Source organism: Gadus morhua, chromosome 22, assembly GCF_902167405.1.
Source record: "Gadus morhua chromosome 22, gadMor3.0, whole genome shotgun sequence".
NCBI classification, from domain to species: domain Eukaryota; kingdom Metazoa; phylum Chordata; class Actinopteri; order Gadiformes; family Gadidae; genus Gadus; species Gadus morhua.
In genome coordinates this window covers 22,500,469-22,524,781 of record NC_044069.1, presented here as the reverse complement: position 1 = coordinate 22,524,781, position 24,313 = coordinate 22,500,469, and the positions used below count along the sequence as shown (strand labels likewise).

Here is a 24,313-nt window from a genome sequence, read left to right as displayed (position 1 = left end):
ATTTTATAGACAGAATAAATAGAAGTGAAACGATGTGTCGTCTGTGTGTGGTTTGAAAACCATTGTTTGGCCACAGCAATTTTGGATATAATATTTATATATTTAGATAATGGGGATCGTATTGCCTTACATGTATATATAATCTCAATGTTTATTATCATTAAAAATCAAAAAACAAATGTTAAATGAAATGAAGACATCGACGATAAAAGGCTCAAGTTAGGGATTCTGACGCTCCCATTAGTTAAGGCCCCCATGAAGTTCAAGGTCACAGAAACCATTTACAAAAGAAATGACCTAAAAAAATACAATTCACTACGTTTTAGGTTGGAAAAGTAGTTTCAGTTTCTAATCACAATAATCCCGCCTGCTCCAAATCACATAAAAACATCGCTCATATAATCAACAAGCCCAGATCCGGAAGCATCAGCGGCATCCCACAAAGGACTCGTTGTACTTGAGCAGCGGCTGCTGGCTCTTCCTGGACGCCCCCTTCACAGACCGCCGGGCCCCCGGGCTTGGTTTGAAGATCGGGGACCGCAGGAACTGCAGGTCTGTGTGCTTGTCACCGCGTCTCAGTTTCCTGGCAGGAATCGAAAAACGCATTAACAACCCGATGTGGTCGGTGTTGTAAATACAGGATGTGTTAACACGCAACTGACATTTTAGATTTTATTTTCTTAGCTTTACTTGAGCTTTTTGTATGCATTGTCCCTAATGTGCATTTAAGTAGCAAGTCGATGCCCCTTGCCTCGTCACAAGAATTTCAATGGACCCAATTATAAGCACACAACAGCAGCATTCAACCACAAATCTGTTTACAAGACACCGATTGGTGGGAATAAACAGGATTTGTGGAAACAGATATTTAACATAAACGCTCTAGGCATCAAAGAATAGGAAACCCCCTGTAACTGCAACGTCTAGACCCACTGTTGTCAAAGTGGGGTACGCGTATCCTGGCGATACGCTGAAGGATTTAAGGGCACCCATGGAACCTAACCAAATACCCGTTCCCTTCATCTGTTTAAACTTTTGTTTCTTACTGGTCGTAGTAGATACTTATACGTCACTGTTAGTGGACCCTAAAGTGTTCTGATCTAATCTCCAATATCTCATTACCATTTGAGAATTGAGGTATATTGTTTATTTCGATATCTAATGCCACAATAACAGCACACATATCTAAAAAGTAGAGCTGTCAGTTAAACGCGTTATTAACGGCGTTAACGCAAACCAATTTTAACGGCGTTAAACAAATTATCGCGCGATTAACGCAATTATTTTATTTACAAAAAAAATATTTTTTTTTTTTTTTTTTTTTTGGATCAAAACAAAGAAGCAGTAGCCTGACTGCTATGTTCAAATTACATTTGTTCAAAGCAGTCGTTTAATTGCACTATAGGCTCTTTTTTTGTATCGTCCTGTTTTGATCAGTATGCCAATGTTGTTATCAATAAAAAATCATTTGCACAAGGCAAGCCGATGCACTTCACCATGTTGATAAGAGAATTAAAATGAGAAGAATTATGGGACAAAAAAATCAAGGGATATTTAGCATAGAAAAATAATTTGCGATTAATCACGATTAATCGTGAGTTAACTATGACATTAATGCGATTAATCACGATTAAATATTTTAATCGCTTGACAGCTCTACTAAAAAGGCATCTCAATCAGTGCTGCGATCTACGTGGGCACTACTCACGCGCCGAGTGACGGCTCCTTGTAGTCCACCGTCAAGGTGCAGCGTCTCTTGCGGCTGGGTGTGGAGCCGTCGGAGGGGCAGGACCCCGCTCCTGGGACCTTCAAATAGGCTGTGGGGGACATGTTGGTCACATCACACAGACTCAAGCCCCGCCCCACTGACTTCACACCAAACCCACCTGTATGTGAAGAGGTGAACGAGAAAGAGAGGAAGGGGTGTTCATTAGGATGTACTCATGTACAAGTGAAGTGGAGGGAAGTTTGTGCACTGAGAAAAAACACACAGACAAATCTTTGAAAGGACAAATGGAATGCCTACACCTGTGCAGAATAAACAGCAAAGATATATGGCTATCAATCTTGTGTAAAATGTATCGGCAATTCTCTCACAGTTTGCAAAGATCAGATTAGATTATTTTGCCATGGCAGGTAAAAAAGTAAAACCTCAAATGATCTTAAAGGTACCATGGCATGATTATTATGAGTTCCCCTAGCCTGCTTATGGTCCCCCAGTGGCTAGAGATGACGTTAGGTGTAAAACGAGCTCTAGGTATCATGCTCCGCCTTTGAAAAATGAAAGCTCAGACCCTCCGATTTCGAATTTAGCCCAATATGTCGTCATATGGGGCCACGTTACCTCCCCTTTCTCTGCCTTGCCCGCCCCGGGGAATTTGGCCTGCCAAGGAGCTACGACGTACAAGCACCAAGTGTGTGTGTGTTTTGTTGAAGGGGACTTTTTTTTTGTGTGGACCAGTGGACGAGCAGCTCCGGCGGGGGGAACTCGGCATGATAATATATATTATATGATATCTATGTATAATATGATATTATCTAATTATAGAGCTCAAGGACTCCCGCCGGAGCACCCGGAGTGTTCTAGATATTTACAGAACACGGCCACAAGCTGGGTGCGCCTCGCCAATGCGTTACATCTACTGTAAACACGAGCGCAGCGTGGGCGCAAGCTGCTCAGGGCCACACCCCCACCCTCCACCTTGACCCGCCTCTAAAAAACAGCACGTATGTGGAAAGCTCATTGTGGGACTGGCTTGTAGTGTCTGTAATTCTGCACCAAGGCTGAATTTATTGAACGTCTTCAAGTACTGTATTAGGGGCCCACTAACACCTATATAAAAGCATCCATAAAGAAGCATGCCATGGGACCTTTAATATTGAACCCTGTTTCAGACGACCAAAGCGTTTGGAAACCGAAACACTGCCCTACACCCAGATGACACCCTACACCCACCAGGGTGCCAAGGAGGGGGGGGGGGTGGGGGGCTTACGTTTCTTGCATATGTTGGTGGTCTTCCGGGGGCGTTTGCTGGGTAAGGCGGGGGTCGTGGGGTCCGAAGAAGAAGGGTCCATGGAGATGGACAGGACGCTGTCTATCCTCATCATCTCAGCCTTCAGGCCCGGCGTCACCACCAGCACGCCCGCCTGCTGGAGCTCTGCACACACACACACAGACACACACACACGCACACACACGAACACACACACACACGCACACAAGCTAACGTTAAAAGCGGTAAAAAATATATATATACGCTCTATGCAAATGCAATGCATTATTATTATTAACGTTGCTCTGAGGAGTGCTATGGGAGTTCTTCATAGGTTGGCTTGACTGAGATCACCAGAGTCAACCAAATTAAATTTTTCCTTTAAATTCCTTTTTTATTCTCATTTGCTTGTACTGATGTTGCGGTTATGCCTCAATTTCCCTGAAGGGATGATCACACATCCACCCATCAGTGAGGATGTTAACCAGTAGAGGTGCCCTCAGGAAACAAAGGACAGGCCTATTCCTCGAGACTAACCTGATGGGCTTTCCTGGTTGGCCGTTTTTGGGGCGGGGCTTCTGGAGGACATCCAATCAGGGGATTCAGGGCAAGGAGGCGCCTTACTCTCTTGCACCATAGCCGTATTTTCTGTTTCCTTGTCTCTAAAGACTTTATACACACACACACACACACCATTTTTATGTACATCGAAGTTAGTGACTAACTCTATAGATCAACATCCTAATACAACAAAACACAAACAAGCCTGAATACCATTTTATATAGGAAGGCACTAAGTATTGAGTTTGCGTTTTATTGTTTTACTCTACTTTTCACTGTACAGCACTTTGAGATTGTGTAAATGAAATTGCTTTATAAACAAAATGAACAATTATTGTTATTATTCTGAAATGCTCACCGGACACTTCCTGTTGTGGGTGGAGGACCACCCTGGTGACCCTTCTCCCCCTGCGCCCAGGCAGCGTCCTGCTCTTCTCTGGGGAGCTGCGTTTCCTCCGGCCCCTCCGAGGGACGTACAGCTCCCCCTCCGACTCAGGCGAGGACAGGGGGGGCTCCCCCGGGGGGGATTCCCCCGGGGGGGATTCCCCCGGGGTACCTGCGTGTGGCTTCGTCAGCGGGCTCTCTCCTTCCCCGTCTCTGTGGACGGCCGTCTCGGCCTGTGCCGTCTCGGCCTGTGCCGCCTCGGCCTTGGCCTTGAACGGGGTGAGGTGGACCGCCTCCTCGCAGTCGAAGTCGAACGTGTCGTTGAAGCCCAGTGAGGTGTTGAGATTGTCGGCCGGCGGACCCTGTGCGGCAGGGGGCCTGGCTGAGCGGTCCCGACTCTTGGAGCGGGTTCTGCTGACCTTGGTGTTCTCCCAGGGTTTCTTCAAAGGGCCCCGCTCCCCCTTGCGAGACCTCTCGGGGTTCCGCGCGGCGGGCTCTTGTTTGACCCGCTGTGGCTGTTGCTGCTGGGTGTGTTTCTTGCGAGGCTGCGGCTGGTGTGTGGATATAGCAGGGAGCGGCTCGGGGGTGGAGTGCTGGATCCGATCGGAGCCGATAGGGTCGGCGGGCCCTGCAGTCGCTCCTCCTGGCGGTGATGCTCTTGGGTTCTGTGCGCTACAGTCACTGTGTATGGGGCTCGCCGTCAACAGCCCCCCCGCCACCAGCATGCCCTCCGCCATTGTGTCCACAGAGCCCCCAGGTTTGCTGAACGAGCACCGCTGCTGGGTCTGCTGGGAGCGTCTCCGGGTGCAGCTCTCCGCTCTCCGGCGCCTCACGCCCACAGTGGAGGGCAGGGTGAAGACGAAGGCACTCTCCCCGGCCTCTTCAGGTGCCGGGGGTCCTGGACACATCCGTGTTATTACTCGTGTTGCCAGACGGACATTGCAATGGTTGTCATTTATATTAACTTTTTTACATTTAGTGTCAAATTAAAAGCTGTGTGAGGTCCCTTAAATTGTATTACTAGTTTTGTGAATACCTTGAATTACAGTTGGCTTTTCTTCTGATACAGGGGATTTGTGAGAGGTAATCTGTGTTTGCCTGAAACATGGTAAAAATAACAAGTATTACATGACTAAAGTCAGTATATGATAAAGAATTATAATTGTTATTGATGATTAATTATTTCAGTTGCGACTTTTACCTTGACAATTCCAAAGGATTGTGGGAGGCAGCTTCAATAGAAGTGGAGTCACACTAAAAGAAAAAGAAGATAATGGAATTCAGGAAGGAATTACAAACACATAGAACCGAACTCAACGTTCTTCCATTGTAACACATTAGGATCAGGCAACAGCTGCTGAGACCTCATATACCCCTGACCTTGGAGGACTAACGTACTTACTAACTAACATGAATGCCTTGCTCTTCTAGGACTAGGAGGTATCAAAACACCAAAGACTCGCTCACCTTCCTTGCCGTGGCGTCCTGGTCCGTGAGTTCCTGGTCCCGGATCCTCCTCTTGAGCAGCAAGAGGTGGAGGAACAGCGCCTGCTGTTCCTTCTTCAGCTGCAGGACCACCCCGTAGGCCTGCCTCAGCTTCTCCTTCTCCGCCTGCAGGGCCAGCGCCAGCGCCGTGTTGTTCTGCTGCACCCCCTGCAGGATGCTGCCGCTCGAGTTACACACTGATGGACCAAGGAAGATCCGGTAGTTTAATGTTTTATTTTACTTTGGTTGGGCAGCATATTATACAGGAGCAGTTTGATTTGAATAAATATACGGATGTCATGTTTTACATTTAAACTAAACTAAACTGTAGCTTATTAGGCCAAAGAAACTCTCTGCTTGAGAAGTTAGTTTGATGTTGGCTATTCAACAGATATTCAGATATTCATTTCCTATGGAAAATTGCTTTTTGCTCAATAGCTTCCAAGTTTTGGGACCTAGACACCCCAGACCAATGCCGACCTGTCCTGCTATGTGGTACTAACAAAATACACCTCACTAAAAATTCATATTTTGCACCTCCTATTTTATTTAAATATTTTAAGAATCCCATTCATTTCCTTTGGAAAACGGCTTTTTGCTCAATAGCTTCCTAGTTATGGGACCCAGACCGATGTAAATCTGTTCTGCTAAGTAGCACTAATAAGACACACCACACTATATGTCTTGCACGCCATTTTCCCAAAATTACAATGTGCCTACTGTCCTTATCAGTTGCACATAACTCCTGTCTTGGCCCAACTTCACTGGTTACCTATCAAATTTAGAATGGATTTGCAAGTTTTGCTTTTTGTTTTTAAAGCCCTTAATGGGTTGGCACCCCATTATTTAAGCGACCTACTAAGTCCTTACTGTCATTCTCGGCCTTTAAGATTTTCCTCTCATTAACTATTAGGCTATCTGTCCCAAACTCTTGCCTAGAAACCAAAGTTGATAGGGCTTTCTTTCCCCGCCTCTGGAATAACCTCCCTATACATAGAGTGGCGAAGTCACGCCCCTTCCGGTAGAGCCCATGGGACCTATAAGATCGAAAAACATGAATGGGTTCCAATGGAGAGAAAGTAATTGTCGGTCTTTATATATTTTTTTCAGTCTAGGATAAAAGCATCGAAAGAGGTGAAAACCATTCGAAGAGTTTGACCGTTTATTGTGCGATTGTACAGTTAAAGGCTGTAGCGAAAACACAATGAGAAAGACTACATGTCTCGTATGTGCCGTCACGCTCCTTGCGACTGGCGTGGACAAGACAGACAATCTCCCCATCGGCATAACTGAAACCCTCCACATGCCAACTTATAATGGTTTTCACCTCTTTTAATGCTTTTATCCTCCCCTTGGAAAAAACCTAACATTATCAAACTTCTTCACGAAAATGTTTAGTTTTCTTTGCATGAAAAATTAGCATTTAAATCCACAAACAATTTATATGTAATCCGGGGCATAGAAAGACTGGGATCAGAAAATAATTACTTTCTCTCCATTGAAACCCATTCATATTTTTCAATGGGCTCTACCGTAAGGGGCGTGACTTCGCCGCTCTATATAAAACCCTCCTCCACTATCGGTAGTTTTAAGTCTAATTTAAAGACCTATCTTTTTTCCCTGGCCTTTAACATTCAATCATTTCCATTTGGTTGTTATTTTATTTTCTTCATCAGCATTATTCATTCATCCCCTACCTACCCCAACCCCACCACCCAACATTGTCTTTGTTTGATCTTTATTTTATGAACTGTATCACCAGTATCATCAGCCTGGTAGTATTTCTTCACCTAGTCAATAATAATATTCAGATCATTATTCCTTTTTTACATAAATTATTATCTTTGTTATTCATTTGATGTTTGTTTTTTTTATCTTTTCTATTTAGCACTATTCTATTGATTCACTTATTTTCACTTTTAATTAATTATTTGTATTTTATTATCTTCTATATATTTTTTTTTTCTTTTATTTTGTGTGCACTTTGGGTCAATTTAAAATTGTGTTGAATGTGTTATATAAATAAACCTGACATGTCTTGACTTCTCTATTGTATTGCACTGTTCTCACATACTCATAATCACGTGCACGGGCTCTTTTGAAAGCTGAGACTCTAGATCAGATTATAACAGACACAATAACTGTGTCTAGTACACAGTTTAAACATTTTAGTAATATGGGTAATATAGGATAGTTGTGATCTTAGAAGCACACTGAGCCCTAGCCCCATATGTCTTTGTCAAAGTAGATCAATATAGAATGATAAATGAAATTTTGACAAATGTAAAAGTATCAGTGTCAATTTTTCTCAGTGTATTTTTGAAGATAGAGAAAAAAATGCCTGTTCACCGACAATCCATACTGTAATCAAATAAGAACCCCTTTGAGTACAAGCACAAGTAAGGGCTTAAATGAATGGTAGTCATCTGTGGAGGGGGGCATATCAGCATATATCAGTCATTGTAACTCACACCATACAGTTTGACATGGAATGCTGAGTACCTTTCGATAGTATATAGTCTACCATTGACTTAATACAACTCATCACTCTCAGCTCTCTCCCCCCAAGTGTACCGAGTTGGGCACTGCAAGGCAACTGGTTTTGCACCTCCTATTTTAATGTTTTCATAGTGCCTCTTTAAAGACAAACCATTCATTTAATATTGAAAATGGCTTTTTGTTCAATATTGTTGCATCGAGCGTAGGCACAGTTCCGGGCTTGTGTAGCCCGATAATGCATCGTCTAAATGTTCTTTGGGTAAGTCCACATAATGAAATGATCACTGAAATATAGAAACAAAATGCTGAATGGAAAAATACTTTGTTCCATTCCAATGCTCCTGCTGGTGCCCCTGGTGGAAGATAAAGCCAAAATCTGTTTTCTGATATCTGGAAGAAGAATATTGTAAATGAAATAGTAGGTGCAAAAAAGTACAATTAATTAATAAATTAACCAAAAAATACACATATACCAGAAGGGCTCTGCATTTTTCTTTAGAAAATGAATAAAATTGTAGTGGGAAAACATAGAATAAGGTGTGTTTGATTAGTATATCATAGCAAAATAGTTCTGCATTGGTCTGGGGTGTTTAGTGTTTGAGTGAGGTGTGTCTTGTTAGTACTACATAGAAAGACAAGTCTGCATTAGTGTGGGTTGTCTGGGTCCAATAACTCAGAAGCTATTGAGCAAAAAGCAATTTTCCATAGGAAATGAATATCCGAAAATCTGTCGAATATGCAACATCAAACTAACTTCACCACGGTCTGATTGAGCATATGCAATGAGCTGCAATACATTCTGGTATATTGCAATAAACGCATTCCTATATATACTTGTTATTAACGTAATACTGCTGTAACATGAACCGAACATACGATCATTGTCTATTGAGTGGTCGTCCCTCACCATTTGTCTTGTTGATCCTCTTTCCTCTTGGGGCTGAGGCACCAGCCAGCCGTTTGGTCCTCTTATCCCTCATCTTCTCTTTAATGTCGTCCAGACTTTGCTTGAAGGATTTCTTCTGCCCCCTTTCCCTCGCCATATCTTATGATAATGACAATGATAATATAGATCAGTGGTGGGGATCATCAGGAGGAGGCCTAAAGACCCACAGGGTTAGGGCTAGGTTTCATGTTAATGCTAGCATGCTGGATTTAACTTAACCGCCGACCAACTCTGTCTAATAAAGGCTCCTTAACTTCAACAGCAAACAGACCGTACCTGTTTTATGTTGTCATGAATAATATCCAAATTCGTTTGGAAGGTAAATAAGATAAAGAAGTAGCGTGTTTCAGTTATGCTTCCGTTTTTCTCTGTTGCTTCACATTCAAATTGTCCGCTGCGACTGATGATTGGCACACAGCAAAGTGTTACGTCACTTCCCCTGTACTGACCGACGATGGCCACGAGATGGAGCCAAATACTATTTATTCTACTATATATAATATAATATATTATAATATATTATACTATACGTAATACTATATATCCTACTATATTTTTAACTATATATTCTAATATATAATACTATATATTATCCTATTATCCTATATATTATACTATATATAATACTATATACTGTACTATATAGTATGCTATATAATATACTATATATAATACTATATACTATAGTCACTATATATTATAGTGCATATCATACTATATATTATACTATATAGAATACTACACACTATACTATATATTATACTATATATTATACTGTATATAATACTGTGTATAATACTATTTATTATACTAAATATTATACTAGATATTATACTATGCATAATGCTATGTATAATATTAGATATTATACAATATATTATACTAGATACTATACTATATATAATACAATTTAATACTAGATATTATACTAGATAACTATTCATAAATGCATAACTTAAATATCTGTTAACTAATAAGGCATAATGGAATTCTTAAAAAGTTTAACCAAAATAGAGAGAACGATGGATGAGTGGATGGAAGGTTAGATGGACCCATAAACAGATAGATTGATAGACAAATAGATAGAAGGACAGACAGACAGCAGACAGACAGACAGACAGACAGACAGACAGACAGACAGACAGACAGACAGACAGACAGACAGACAGACAGACAGACAGACAGACAGACAGACACATAGAAAGATTGACAGATTGACAGTAAGTATGTGCTGGGCTGTCATCTCAAAGGACTTCAGAGTCCTATCCCCTCTAAAGGGTGGGTAAAAAAACATTGAGAAGGAATTGAAACCTTGATTCACATAATCAAGTTAACTTAATCACATTGAATTATCAACATTAACATTCTTATATGTCACCAACCATCCAAAAATGATGACTGACACTGACATTGGCAATAACCTTTGTCAAATTACGATAGCAACTGGGTGACCCACAGAGAGTTACATCCAGAAAAGTGTCTCCTTAGCCAGCTTGTCCTGGGACTCCGCTGGCCCACACACAACAACCACTACATCAGGCAAAACCAAATGATCAGAAAAAAAAGGAAAACTATTTGGCACGTTGGAAAGAGACCACCAAAATCCAGATTCAGTTTGCATGCTTGTCCCTTAACAGAGAATACACAGTTGCAGAATACCTGAACACCGTGACCGACCTAGTTGTGATGAGAGAAGGACCTCAAACTCCCCATAAATAGACTAATCTCCCTCGACTGACATTTTCCAAAATGATTGCCCTATTGCACGCATCCTCCATATTGTAAATACTGAATATCTTTAATGTATCTGTTAATAGGAGATACTTCCATTTTTATAATATCCCACAATTTACTTTTTATATATCAAGTACTTAATATTCTCATATCGTGTGTAGGTTTTGTATTGAATGTTTTATACTTTGACCTCTTTATTGTTAATCTGCTTTGGCAATGTAAATGTTTGTTTCTCATGCCTGTAAAGCTTTTTAGGGGTCCAAGCAGCAAAGCTCAAAGCCCTATTGTTTCTGTAACGTTTTTTGAATGCCCCCAAAGGTGACGCTATTTTAAAAAAGTATGAAATAGCCTTATTTCTCCTTACCAGATTGACCTGGACTCAAAATTCTTTCATCATATGAATCTCTAAAATCAGATGTATCTTTTTCACCCTGGTCTTCTGCTCTAAAACTTTTTACTTTTCCCATAATTTCATAGAAAAGCCAAATGTCCACAGTCTCAACCCATTTTGCCTATATGACCATTTTGTTATTTTATAACTACCATACGGCTATCATTAGGTGGATACCATTAACAGTGCACATTTCAGATCTGTACTCTTTTAAGAAAGCCCTTAATTCTCTTGTGAAATGTGTGCTTGGAGTTTTTTTGATGTTGTGTGCTTATCAATCGACATTTTCACGATGTGAATGAGGCTTTTATGCAGTTGAGGAATTCCAGTGGCTCAACGGGATAATGCTGTGTACTGGTGATCCTTAGGTTTGGAGTTAGAATCCTGATCAGAGCATTATGAATATACTGAACACGACATTCTGTCATTGCCAATCATTTAAGAAACACAACATTGAACAGCACCTGAAATTCATCAGGCAATCAACATTCCTGCTCATTCGTTTCCAAGAATCGGTCTGCCAAGAAACAATATGGCATTTAGGGAAACTTCTTCGTTAACCATTTTCCTTCATAATGAACTCTGTCATATTAATATTTCTTCCATTTGTTGAATGTTGAATTTCCCCAGAATTTCAAAGATTTTTCAGGTGTTTGCTTAAAAGAAAACCCTTAATTCATTTGAGAAATGTTTGCTTGGAGCTTTCTGGATGTTGTGTGCTTATCAATAGACATTTTCACCATGTGAATGAGGCTACATTTCAGGTTTGTCAGTAGCTCAATGGGATAATGCCTTGTACTGGTGATGCTTAGTTTAAGAGTTCGAATTCCGATTAGACAATTATGAACATGACATTCGGCCACTGCTCTGCAGCCCAGTCACCTGAAAGCCAAGGCACAGTATGGCATTAATGGAAACATCAACATATTTTCTTCATAGTTATATGTCATATTTATATATCTTCCATTAATGTGTTCTTGACTTTTCATTTTGCTCAGACCCTGTTAATCACCGCTTGCGGTTATATTTTTAATTGAATTTAGTGCCCCTCAGTCACTGGATTGCATAAGTAGAGGTAGGGGAGCCATCAGCCAACACAGGCTCCTTATGGGGGGACAAACATGGTGACACCCCAAGTGGTGGCTCAGAAGGATACAAAAAGACAGAGCGCAACTGTTCTGTCAGACAGACATACAGGCAGGTAAACACAGACATTGACGGATAGTCAAAGAGGCAGGCAGGTAGGTGTAGGTAGGCAAACAGACAGACAGAAAGACACAGAGACAGATGAGACACACAAAAAGGGATTGATTTCAATGTCAGAGTATAAAACAGAAGTCAGGTAATGAAAACGGACTTCCTACTACATACGTGTGTAAAATCAAGTCAAAGCCAACAGTGGAAGAAGAACTTTCTCGGAAAATAGTGGGTTAGTGTTTGTAATGAGCTGGATATATGTTGAGACTGTGGGATGAGCCACAGCAAATGCCTGGCTCCTCCTCGTTCATATCACAACAACAGAGCATGCTTGTTAGGTAATCTCTGTTTCTGTGATTAATGATAGTCAAAGCCAAAATAAAATAAATGTATTTGTTTGTTTCCGTCACAATACTTTTGGGTTAATATTCACAAGGTTGAGGATCTGGATCGTTTGAAGAGTTGTTCCAGTCCAGCCAATCACATAATCTCCAGGGCTCTAGATAGACAGCTCTGCGGGGGGGGGGCATTGTACCTTCCAGCTATGCCTATGAAGAACCACATGGAGACATTTCTTTCGTCCTCTCTCTTTCTCTCTGTCTCTCCATTTCTCTTTCAGCTCAGTCCCCTGGCTGCTCAAACAGGCCCTCAAATGGACCAAACAGCAGCGACCTCAACAAACTATACGCCTTGAGTGCAACAACAGCAACAGAGCTACAGGGAACACTGTACAAACCTCAAGTACTTAATATTCTCATATCGTGTGTAGGTTTTGTATTGAATGTTTTATACTTTGACCTCTTTATTGTTAATCTGCTTTGGCAATGTAAATGTTTGTTTCTCATGCCAATAAAGCTTTTTAGGGGTGCTATTAAGCAAGACATTCATCCCTAAAGGGCTTTAGAGCTTCTTCAACGCAAGGAAGACAGAGACAAAGATATCAAAATGCCCTTTGGATGCGTCTTGCGAATAAACAACTCCTCTTCGACCGTGGCTGGATAACAGTCTCTAATATCTACCATATTGCACCCACCATAACAGAGATTTAGTACATAACAACAATAGAGCTAGTTAATTAAAAGAAGTAAAAGCTAATGTCCTCCAGGCAACGATGAAAGAACGCGCAACATTCCTGCTCTGCCTTCCATAGAGACGAAGGGGGCTGAGGAATAGGAGTAGAGCTACCAGATAGATAATCAAGGAGAGCCTTCATCTGGATGTCCTCTATCGTTCATCGTATTTTGGTAACAGTATGAGGAACCGTGGCAGGATGAGCGTGGTTGGGTATGGTTGCACACATGAAGCCCAGAGGACGAGAGAGTATGAAGAGGCAGAGGAATGACTTCTTGAAAGAGGAGATGTTTACTTTGATCTAGATGGGTTGTCTTATCCACGGATTCCAGACCGTGACTACTGGGGCACACACACATTAGTAGAGCGAGAGAGCAAAGGGGCTTTTCATTTTGAGCGTGACAATGCCTCCACAGCAGCAGAGAGATGTGTACTTAATGCATTTTATTTATCACTTTTCTTCTCCTTTCTATATGCTTCAGCAGGACCATATCTGGAGGATATGGTCATATCATATCATACCATATCATTACTGTTTCTATATTTATCTTAAAATCCAATACATGGACAATTTAAGATCTATCAAAAATATAGATAGATGTTTGAGGTACTCTCAGGCACACACACACACACCTGCAAGGATTGTCATTAAGATTCTGCCATTCACAATTCAACACCATTACTATTAGAAAATAATACAAATCTGAAATCCTTCATGCTAGGGTTTATAGTCACATACATCTGGAAAATAACCTACAGCTTCTTCAGCCACCAAGGAAGACTTCTTACATGTGGTTTTAATTTGCGGTCTAAATACTTTACTGATTCATAAAGACTTGGTTGACCAGGGAACAGAGATACAACTTTGTTAAGTTACAGAAAATGTGAATCCTTTGAAACTAAATAAGTGATGAATACAGCAGGTCTTCCGATGAACAGAAAAAGATGGCATCTTTTTTTAATGCAAAACTCTCTTTCATCCTCTTCTGCTATGTGTATCGTCAGCACAGCAACCATGCAGTAAACTGCGGTACCCCTAAAAAGACTACATCTGTAGGAGACGCACCACACACACACACACACACACACACACACACACACACACACACACACACACACACACCGAAGTAGCAGCCACATGTGTTTCTTGTTCAGTGGATGGCGCCATATGATCAAACGGATGCTTTGACAAGGGAAACCATGAGAGATGGTCTTCTCATGGAGAAGACCATCTCTGTGCAGCAATCCTTGCTGCAAAGGAGACTTGTATTCACTTTCCAACAAGTTCATCTTTCTGCACATACTGTATCTGCAGCTGATCACAACGCAATCCTGATTGATGGTTTTACATTACGCCAAAGTCCAAAGATATGTAGTCAGGGCTATGTTTTGAGATTAGTCCAAGAATATCTATCACATCAGATGGCCTCGGGATTTCTGTGTGTGTGGGTGGTTATTGTCTGAAGGCCCCGGGTCCTTGCCGCCTTAGGCTCACGCAAATATGGCATAAGCTCAAACCCCCATAAAGAAAACACAGACATAAAGAATAAGCAAAACAAATAATCAAAATGAGAGGAACTTCCAGTTTGTTTTATTGCTGTCCGAGTTGTAATCCAAGTCAGAAGGGCGAGAACAAAAGCGGCGTGTGTGTGGAGGAGCAGATGGGCATGACCGCCGGATGCAGCAGAGTCTGTTGGAGCTGCTGGTTCTTAAAGAGGGCGGGGCTGGAGGTGAACACGGGCCGGAGGTGAAAGGGGACCATGGCTGCCACTGAAGCAGCGCTAAGGTGTCGGTGGAGGAGACAGGTGGAGCTGGTCAGGGTTTTGGCCAGGTCGGGCTCCTTCCGCAGTGCAAGGCAGACCTGCAGAGAGGACAGAACGAACACGTTATGCCACGGTGTTAAGGAGGCTTTACAATGATAAACCAACTAAGGTGTATCCCAAAGAAGCAGGGGGGAGAAACGGTCAGAGCTTGAGGGGAAATTGCATTAAGCATTACAGTGCACATAGCATGCACGTGGCAAAGTGAGAAAACCAGGGCAATAAAGTTGGAGAGAGCATTCAAAGCAGTGGCGGTTCCTTAGAGGAGGCAACGGAGGCAACGCATCGTGATTTTCGTAAAAGAATTAAAATAAATTATTATTAAAAGATATTTATTTTTCAAAATTATCTATGTGCAATGTGTGTTTATTACTGTATAATTACATGAAAATGTAGAAAATGTTAAAAAACAACAACTGCGAAGTGCCTTTGCAGGCGTGGAGGCTGGCCGACGTTACTCTCAGCATGTTGTGTCCAGGGTTGGCCACTGAAGGGAACGGAGGCAAAGAGGCCAAAACCCACTTTTGCCGCCTTTGAGAATAAAAAATAACCAATCACAATTCAGTTTCACTGTTGCAAGGTAAATCATCTATACCATGTTAAACATAGGAAGGGAGGCCAGCCTCATCTACTCCTTGCAACCAATCACAAATCAGTATTTTTTTAAATAATGTTCTGAGCAAATTCGTTCTTTCTAGTCAGTTGCCGCGGCTAACAAAGATTACGACTAACAACGATGTCAACATGGAGGAGAATATGATTCAATATATACAAGAACACAATTTTCGAGGCTACAGTTTGAGCATAAAAGAGAATGGAAGACCAACACCGAGACTGAACTTGATCCAGACCACAAAAGCAGGTGGCTCACGAAGCTTCAAGGAGGAGAACTACGCTCGGACGGAATGGCTAGCTGGCTCTGATCGGAAATTATTCTGTTGGCCTCGCATTTTGTTCAATGAATCACCTACACCTAACCATGGATTAGCATTGGATTTGATGACTTAAAGAAGAACTTGCAAAGAGCCATGGAGAGACATGGCAAGTCCAATAGCCACATTAACTCCAACTTAAAGTTGAAACTGTTTGGACGTGTGCGGATGGATGAAGCCCTCAGCCAGGCAGCTAGCATCGCTACCCAGCGCCACAATGGACTTGTGAGAAGAAATCGGGAGATACTACGTAAAATAATTATTGCAGTGGTATATCTTGGGAAGCAAGAGCAGGCCTTCCGTGGGCACAATGAGTCAGCTGAATAGCCTTAATAAGGGGAATTACGTTGAATTGGTGGACTCTAACTGTGAGGTAGATCCTGCTAGCTCAACATCTAGAATCAGCCACAGTTTTCAAAGGGACATCAAAAGCCATAAAGAACGACATCATTCATAGCATAGCAATGGTGATTAAGGCAGACATCGATCGCGAAATTAGTGCAGCTCCATTCATCGCCGTGCAAGCTGACGATACAACTGATGTGTCCTCTGTCATCAGTGTCAGATCTCTGTCATCCTTAGATATGTGAATGAGAAAGGGAATGCGTGCGAACGATTCTTAGGATTTGAGGATGTCAGTGCAGAAAGAGATGCCGCGGCTTTAACTGAAGTTGTAACGGGAACATTAAGAAAGTACAATCCGGAGGAGAAATTAATATAATCTACACTGTTGTACGCATATCGTTTACTCTGTCTTGGTTGTTCAGGGATGGCTGTCCCATTAAATGTTAGTTTACTGTTTTGGTTTTCTAACGAGGTAAACGAGTCGCGCATTCGTGTGCCCAACGTGAGGAATTGTCTCTTTCCATTTAATGCAATTTCCACAATATTTTATTCATATGATTGGAAGATATGTGTCGTTGACCCTGTAGGCTGCCATGCCATGCATTACATTTAAGCAGCACGCTCGCACCAAGAATGAACTTAACTTTATGAAGTTGAACTTTGTCTGCACGTTTAATTAAAAGTTTGAAGCATTGTGCTCTGCTGATACACTGTTAAGTGTCTAGTTTATTTTAGTTATTATTCTCTCTAACGACGCCTCCAAACGATGCGTCACGCGAGTATGTTTTTTCTAAAGTTGTGTAGAAAAGACATGCATGTGCGGGTGCACTGCGCACGTTCATGAATGCACGTTCACGTTTGCCTCCCTGGTGAGCTCGGCCAGGAACCGCTACTGATTCAAAGACGGAGTGATGGTATAGGCAGGGTATATAGTCTATAGCACAATTGCTTCAACCTTATCCATGCTGAAATGGGATGTGGATGGATTGGCATTGTAGAGATCATGGAGGTTCAGTTAAAATGATGTTGAACATTGTACACTTAAGCTGTCCTGGCCACTTCTAAGGCAGGTGTTGGCCGGTATCACCCCGGCTCCTTTCCCACAATTCTATCTCACATCCCTTCCCCTTAATACAGGGAAGAAAATTGTCAAAGCTTAAAAGTAAATAAAAATAAAGTTCAAAGGATGCCCCCCGATTTCTTGACTCTCACTCACTGTTTACAGGGACACAGCAATACCCGACAAGACACACCAAGACACACCAAGACCCACCAAGACCCAACATGACCCCAACAAGAAACACCAAGATCCACCAAGACACACCAAGACCTTCAAGATCCACGAAGACACACCAAGACCCAACCAGACACAACATGACCCCAACAAGAAACACAGAGACCCACACACACCAAGACACACCATTACCCACTAAGACCCACCAAGACACACTAACGTTGAACCTCAATTCACCCCTTCACCCAAACCCATACTCCTACCCCTCACTTTTGTGCGGTCACGCACTGGATAGGGGTGTCCCGATTGTCATTTTATTGAGGGGTAGGGGGTAAGGGGGAGGGCTTACAACCCCTTGAAAGTAAGAATTTCGATGGCCAAACTAGCAAACGCGGGTTGCGACTTGCTCTCGCAATACCTAGGGAGAAAATGGAAAATCAAGAAAAATCCTAGGCAAGATGGCGGGCGAAACATTCAGTCTAATTGTTTTCAAACGTCCAACCATTCCGACAATTTCTGTTTCCATTGTCGGAGTTAGGGTTAAGGTTAGGGTTTAGGGGAAGGGTAAGGGTTAGGAATGGGGGCATGTCAGAATGGGGGCATGTCTGACTGGCAGCATGTCGGAATGGCAGCATGTCGGAAATTGATTGACATGCAAATAGTCAAGGCATGGGGGCACTACTTAAAATGGTGTCTCATCTCAGATGGTTTGTAGTGTTTAGAACCCTTTTCTTTGCCGTAGTCTTGTTGTAAAATTACTGTTAGGTTAGCACGTAATTTGCCCTTAAAGGAATTTTGGAGGATCAATCAGCTTATAAAGCCTGGCAGCATACAGAGCTTTTGCAGTGGTGCAGAGGTGAGGGCATTGAACCTAATCATGCCATACTGGTTATCGGTGTAGATGAAGATCTTGCAGTGGGCCAAATGGAGAATGTCCTAGCGATGTTGGGGACGTGGAAGGAAATTCAGCAGTTATGCTGGTGGCCTTTTTGTTCTTTCCGCATGCAAAGAAGCGGTTGCTTCAAGTTGGGTTCCCCCTGAAGTGAGGCCTGCTGATAGTGAGGCAGTATGGGAGATTGTGAAAGCTAATGAAACTCCCCCTGCTCCTGATGATTTTTCGTTGAGACGTTGAAAATCTTCTTAGCAACTGAGGGTAAATCAGTAGCTGATTTACAAAGTTTTGCACTCCTTCTGTTCCCCCTGGAGGGAATTCACATTCAGTTCTCTAGTCTTTAATTTATGCTATCAGTAGAGCTAATAAAGGCCAGACTTAGAATCATAGATATCGCCGTTTTAGGATTTTCTCCGGTATCATTGCAGCTCGGCTGGGGAGGATTACTGGTTAGAACAGGAAGTGAATGGCCTGAGCAGGAAAACGGAGGCAGAATCCTGGAGGATTCTGCAGAGTGTTTGAGGGGTCTTAACCCGTGCAAGCTCTGAAGAGTATTAGAATGCACTGGATAATGCGTTTGGGTCTGCAGAGTCTGGCAAGGACCTCTATTTCTCTTTTCGCCTTATACAGCAGAAGTTGTCTGACTATGTCTGGAGCCTTGGACCTATTCTGGCCAAGGTGGTTAAGAAAGGTGGTATTTCAGCCCGAGATAAAGGACAGAGTGAGAGTTGAACAGCTGCTTCGTGGAGCAATTGGTTCTGATTGGAAGACTGCGGTTGAACGAAAGAAAGGCTTATACCCTCCTGATTTCCATAATTTACTTACCGAGATCAGAACGGATGAAGAACATGAGTGGACACGGTAAAGAGTGAATACCCGTGTATAAAGTGTTGCTGCATGAGATGAGTCTGCAGAGACTGAAACAGACATGATGAGGAACTGAAGGCTGACTTCAAAGCTCTTAAAACCCATGTGTCAGAGATGAATAAGAGGCCTTCTTTCGTTGAAGAGGAAGCCTATGTTCGCGCGTTAACATCCCAGTCATTCCAGTCAGGCAAGGACGCAGCTGAAGCTGTTGCTTTGCAAAAGAAAGTTAACAGATTAGAGAAGAAGATGAAGTCTATAGGCGGTAATGTAGCTGAGCAGCAGGTTGCAGCTGCTGCTGTTGCAATGAAGACTTCTGATCGTGGGTCTTCTGCACAGAAGCAGAGTTTTAGGAGTGATGGTGACCGCTTCTGTTACCGGTGTGGGGAAGACAGTCATATCGCAAACAACAAGTGCTGGAAACTGTTCCTGACAGTGATTTTAAGGATTAAACCACGCATTGTTCGGTCAGAAAACAAGCTGTGCAACCATGAAAACTGCCTCGTTTCCTGAGGGTCTGATTGGTCTGCCGTCTACTGTGCAGGTGAAGGTGAATGGTCACCCTTGTACAACGATGGTCCATTCTTTTTGAGAAATGGTATGACAAACACTTATCGGATGTAACCATCCGATAAGTGCCAGATAAGTGTCTGGCTTGGCCATTTGGGCCCTTAGTGATACAAGCTACCCATACTTAGGATATGTTGTAGTCAACATGCAGTTCCCTAAAGAGCTTGTTGGGAAACCAGAAACATTGTCAGTGTTGGCTTTGATTTTCCTTGGCCTAACATGCCATATCAGGTCCCAGTGTTTTTAGGCACCAACGCTAGCTTGTCTCACCGACTTGCTGCTCTATGCAGCCATCAAAAGAGTGAAACTCTGGCTCGTACTCTATATCAGCTGTTTTGGGCTCAAGAAAGAGATGGTTTCACAAAGTGTTAGCGAAGGGGACCTAGATTAAACTGTCGGTTTGATTGGATGGATGGACTTTTGCCAGTCAGAGCCTGAAGGCATAGTTGTGGGGGAGGCGAGTGATGCCACGCCATTGCCTCAAGGTGTGATGTTTCAGCCTGTGGTAGCCCCAGGTAAGGCTATTGATCCTAAATGTATCTCTCTGCTACTGAAGGATGAGTCAAAGAAAGAGGTGAAGATACTTCAAGGCACACCACTACTTAAAATGCAAGTAGCTGACTTGGTGAGTTCGCCAGTGACTGGTGAGACATCAGAAGAGATAGACCCCAGGACTTCCGGTGGAGAGGGGAATGGAGTAGACGCATGCATCGCGCTCTCCCGCGCTGACCTGTAAAAACATACCTTTTCGCAACCCAAACCCGATTCGACTTCTCAGTAAGAATAAGTAATAGTTTGCACATGCCTCATGGCCTCCGGAACCAGGCTGGCTAAGGAAAAAGAAACCTTGAGAGACGACTCGACTGCCATGGCTAGCCAGATTAGCATGCCCGCTCTGACTACCTTGCTCGAAGAACACCGTCGCTCCATTTCAGCGACGCTGTCCGCCGAGCTCAGGTCGGCGTTTATCCCTCTCGAAGCTAAACTAGACACGGTGCAGGCTACTGTGACTGACTTTGGTGAACGAATTGCGAGTCTGGAGTCCAACGCCAATTTAACTGAAGAACGCATCCAAGCTCTTGAAGTATCATGCTCCACCTTATCAGAGACTTGTGCTAAGCTCAAAACCAAAAACATCGATCTAGAGGGAAGAAGCCGGCGTAACAACATCAGGATTGCCGGCCTGCCTGAGTCCATTGAAGGCCCACGACCCACGACCTTCTTCTCGGATGTCCTGAAGGAGATATTCGGGGACCAGGTGCTCCAAACTCCGCCAGAGCTAGACCGGGCCCACCGATCCCTAGCTGCTAAACCGCGACAAGGAGACAGGCCCAGACCCGTGATCGTCTGCTTACACCGGCACCAGACCAAGGAGCTAATAGTCCGGGAGGCCCGCAAACGGAGGAATGACCTGAAGTACCGTGATTCGCCGGTCCGCATCTACGAGGATTACTGCCCCGACGTGTTAGAGCAACGGGCGGCCTACCGCGATGTCATGGCTAAGCTGTACAATCTGGGCCTCCGGCCGGCTCTGCTCTACCCAGCTAAACTCCAAATCACTAAGAAAGATGGCAACAAGAAACGCTTCTCCTCAATCGAGGAGGCCACTGCCTTCGCGGGTTCGCTGCCCGCTCCATGAGGTTACCTCACTGACCCGTCTCATCGGCTGATGTACGGGCTAATCCATTAGCGGCTAATGTTAACAACACTACTGGCACGGGCCTCGGGATGACTCGCCCAGCTGGTAAGAGCGTCTCGACAGGATAATGTTTAACACACATTGACTGTGAACTCTTACTAGTGTCGTAAGATGCTCTTCGAACATTGTGACTCTGTTACCTTCTGTAAATCTCACCTGGGCTTGTTGAACCGATGCTAAGTATGGTGTTTACCCCTGTTTGTTTTGGTTAGCTTTGCCACTTGGCTCATTTAACTTTAACCTCTGACCATGCCTTTTACATTTTATTAGGGGTAATATCAGTTAAATGTTTAATACGAAGATGTCCGCTACATCAGTGTGAATCCGCATAAATTGACTGTTTTGCTGTAACGTTCAATTGGTCTTAAGCCATAATGTTGGAGGTGCTTAAACTTCCTTTGGTTAGCTATTGCTTTTTTCTTTTTTTTTTTTTCTTTTTTTTCTGTACTGAATGGGTTATACACGTAATCCTGCGGGAGTGCTGAAGTCATGGGGATCCGTGAGTATAAAGAAACTGGAAGCTATACAGGAGTTTTTGAATGTGTTTATGGGGAATTTAGTTGTATTTTTTTTTTTTTTTTGTCCCCCCCCCCCCTCCCCCCTCCCAGGGCATCGCCACTGTACATCTTCACTTAACAAAGGGTAAGTAATGCAAAGAACAGCTACACCTCAAGGTCAGGGCTGCAGGTTTGTGTCATGGAACGTTAGGGGAGTCAATGGAGCAATCAAGAGGGGCAAAGTGATTTCACATTTGAGACAACTTAAAGGGGATATTTATTTCCTTCAAGAAACTCACCTTAAGACCACTGAGATTTCACGTATCAAAAGACCTTGGATGAGTCATGTATTTCACTCCAAATTTTCCGCAAGGGCGAGAGGGGCGGCCATTATTGTAAGTAAAAACATAACATTTGAACCAACCAAATCTATTGAAGATCCCAGTGGGCGTTTTGTGGCCGTTTCAGGCAAGTTGTTTGACATCCCAGTTATTTTAGTGAGTGTCTATGCCCCTGTATGGGATGATGACAAATTCATTACTGATCTTTTCTCCTCCCTCCCAGACATAGACAGCCATTACCCGATTATAGGTGGGGATTTCAACCTTATTCAGGATCCGATTCTAGACAGATCCTCGTCTAAACCCTTTACTCTCTCAAACTCTGCCACTACACTGAGATCGTTTGCAAATCAACTTAGCCTATGTGATCCTTGGAGAGCTCTCAATCCATCCACCAAAGCCTTTTCTTTTTTTTCCCATGTCCACCGTACGTATTCCAGAATTGATTTTTTTTTTGTGGATAGTAGGCTGCTGAACTGGGTCAACTCTAGCGAGTATCACAGTATAGTGATCTCAGACCATGCTCCTACATCAGTTGTCATAAATTTCCCAAACCACAACCCTACACGCACACAGTGGAAACTTTCCCACTTTTTACTGAACAATCCACATTTTAAAGGATTCTTTCAGGAGGAAATAGTCAATTATTTTCACGCAAATGACACCCCAGACATCGCTAGAAGCACTCTATGGGAGGCGTGTAAAGCATATTTGAGGGGTCAGGCGATTTCATTTGCTTCCCGGCAGAAAAAAGTGGACACGGAGAGGATGGTATGGCTCTTAGATCAACTAGTTAGTATTGACACACAATATGCCGCCGCTCCTACTCCCTCTCTTTATGACCAACGTCTCAAATTTCACGCTGAGTTTGATCTTTTGTCAACATCCAAGGTTGAATCAAAATTGTTAAAAACAAAGCAACGGTACTTTGAAATGGGTGATAAGGTGGGCAAACTCCTGGCCCATCAGGCTAGAACTGCAGCTCTCTCAAGACTAATCCCCAGAATAAAGCTATCATCAGGAACAGTAGTCACTGACCCCAAATTGGTAAATGATGCGTTTTTGAATTTCTACTCCGACTTGTACACGTCTGAGTACTCACCTGAAATTTGGAAGAGCCATAACCCCCTGGAGATGTTCTCATATCCTAAAGTCGATAGCAGTCTGTCTGACGAACTAGGGGCACCAATCACAGCGGCTGAGGTACAGGAGGCGATCGGGCAGCTACAAAATGGAAAATCCCCGGGCCCAGACGGGTTCGTGGTAGAATTCTACAAAGCACATTCAATCCTAATATCCCCACATTTGGTTAACGTTTATAATGAATCCTTTAATAGCGGCAGATTGCCACCAACCCTATCGGAAGCTAACATTTCTCTTTTATTGAAAAAAGACAAAGACCCCCTTGAATGTAGCAACTATAGGCCCATTTCACTTTTAAATGTGGACCAAAAGATTCTCGCCAAGGTCCTGGCCTCTCGTGTGCAGCAAGCCCTACCAGCCCTAATTTCCACAGACCAGACTGGGTTCATGGCTGGAAGGATCTCTTCATCTAACACTAGGAGACTTCTCAACATCATTGGCTCCCCCAACCCTGTCTTACCTGAGGTGGTAATTTCTTTAGACGCTGAGAAAGCGTTTGACAGGGTTGAGTGGGAGTATTTGTACTATGTCCTGTCTAAATTTGGTTTTAGCTCTGACTCTATTGCATGGATTAGACTGCTTTATGAATCTCCAACCGCCCATATCCTTACAAACGGAGTGAGGTCGCCCCCTTTCGCCCTCCGTCGGGGTACCAGACAGGGATGCCCCCTCTCCCCCCTCCTGTTTGCTCTAGCTATCGAACCACTGGCCATCT

At 43.2% G+C, this 24,313-nt stretch overlaps 2 protein-coding genes across 3 annotated transcripts in view; both read right to left on the bottom strand.

Moving 5' to 3' along the window:
- Nucleotides 1-131: 131 nt before the first annotated feature.
- sgo1 (shugoshin 1) lies at nt 132-9,277 on the bottom strand. 2 transcript variants are annotated; one of them, XM_030346387.1, is made up of 10 exons: nt 9,145-9,277; nt 8,830-8,967; nt 5,406-5,620; nt 5,140-5,192; nt 4,975-5,036; nt 3,913-4,836; nt 3,531-3,662; nt 2,994-3,158; nt 1,709-1,886; nt 132-583 (listed from the first exon to the last, which is right to left on the bottom strand). In XM_030346387.1, exons 2-10 carry the CDS (start codon nt 8,963-8,965, stop codon nt 427-429), a joined length of 2,022 nt encoding a protein of 673 aa, XP_030202247.1. In that variant the 5' UTR covers nt 8,966-8,967; nt 9,145-9,277; the 3' UTR covers nt 132-426. The 2 variants fall into 2 exon arrangements, with proteins under 2 accessions (XP_030202247.1, XP_030202248.1); XM_030346388.1 differs by having other exon boundaries at nt 1,709-1,817.
- A 4,272-nt stretch (nt 9,278-13,549) lies between these two features.
- Nucleotides 13,550-24,313, bottom strand: part of LOC115536270 (zinc finger protein 385D) — a 46,748-nt gene continuing 35,984 nt past the window's right edge. Inside the window, exon 7 of the mRNA XM_030348052.1 lies at nt 13,550-15,122. Within this exon, the coding sequence (XP_030203912.1) occupies nt 14,880-15,122 (243 nt within the window). The 3' untranslated portion in view covers nt 13,550-14,879. The remainder of the gene's footprint in view (nt 15,123-24,313) is intronic.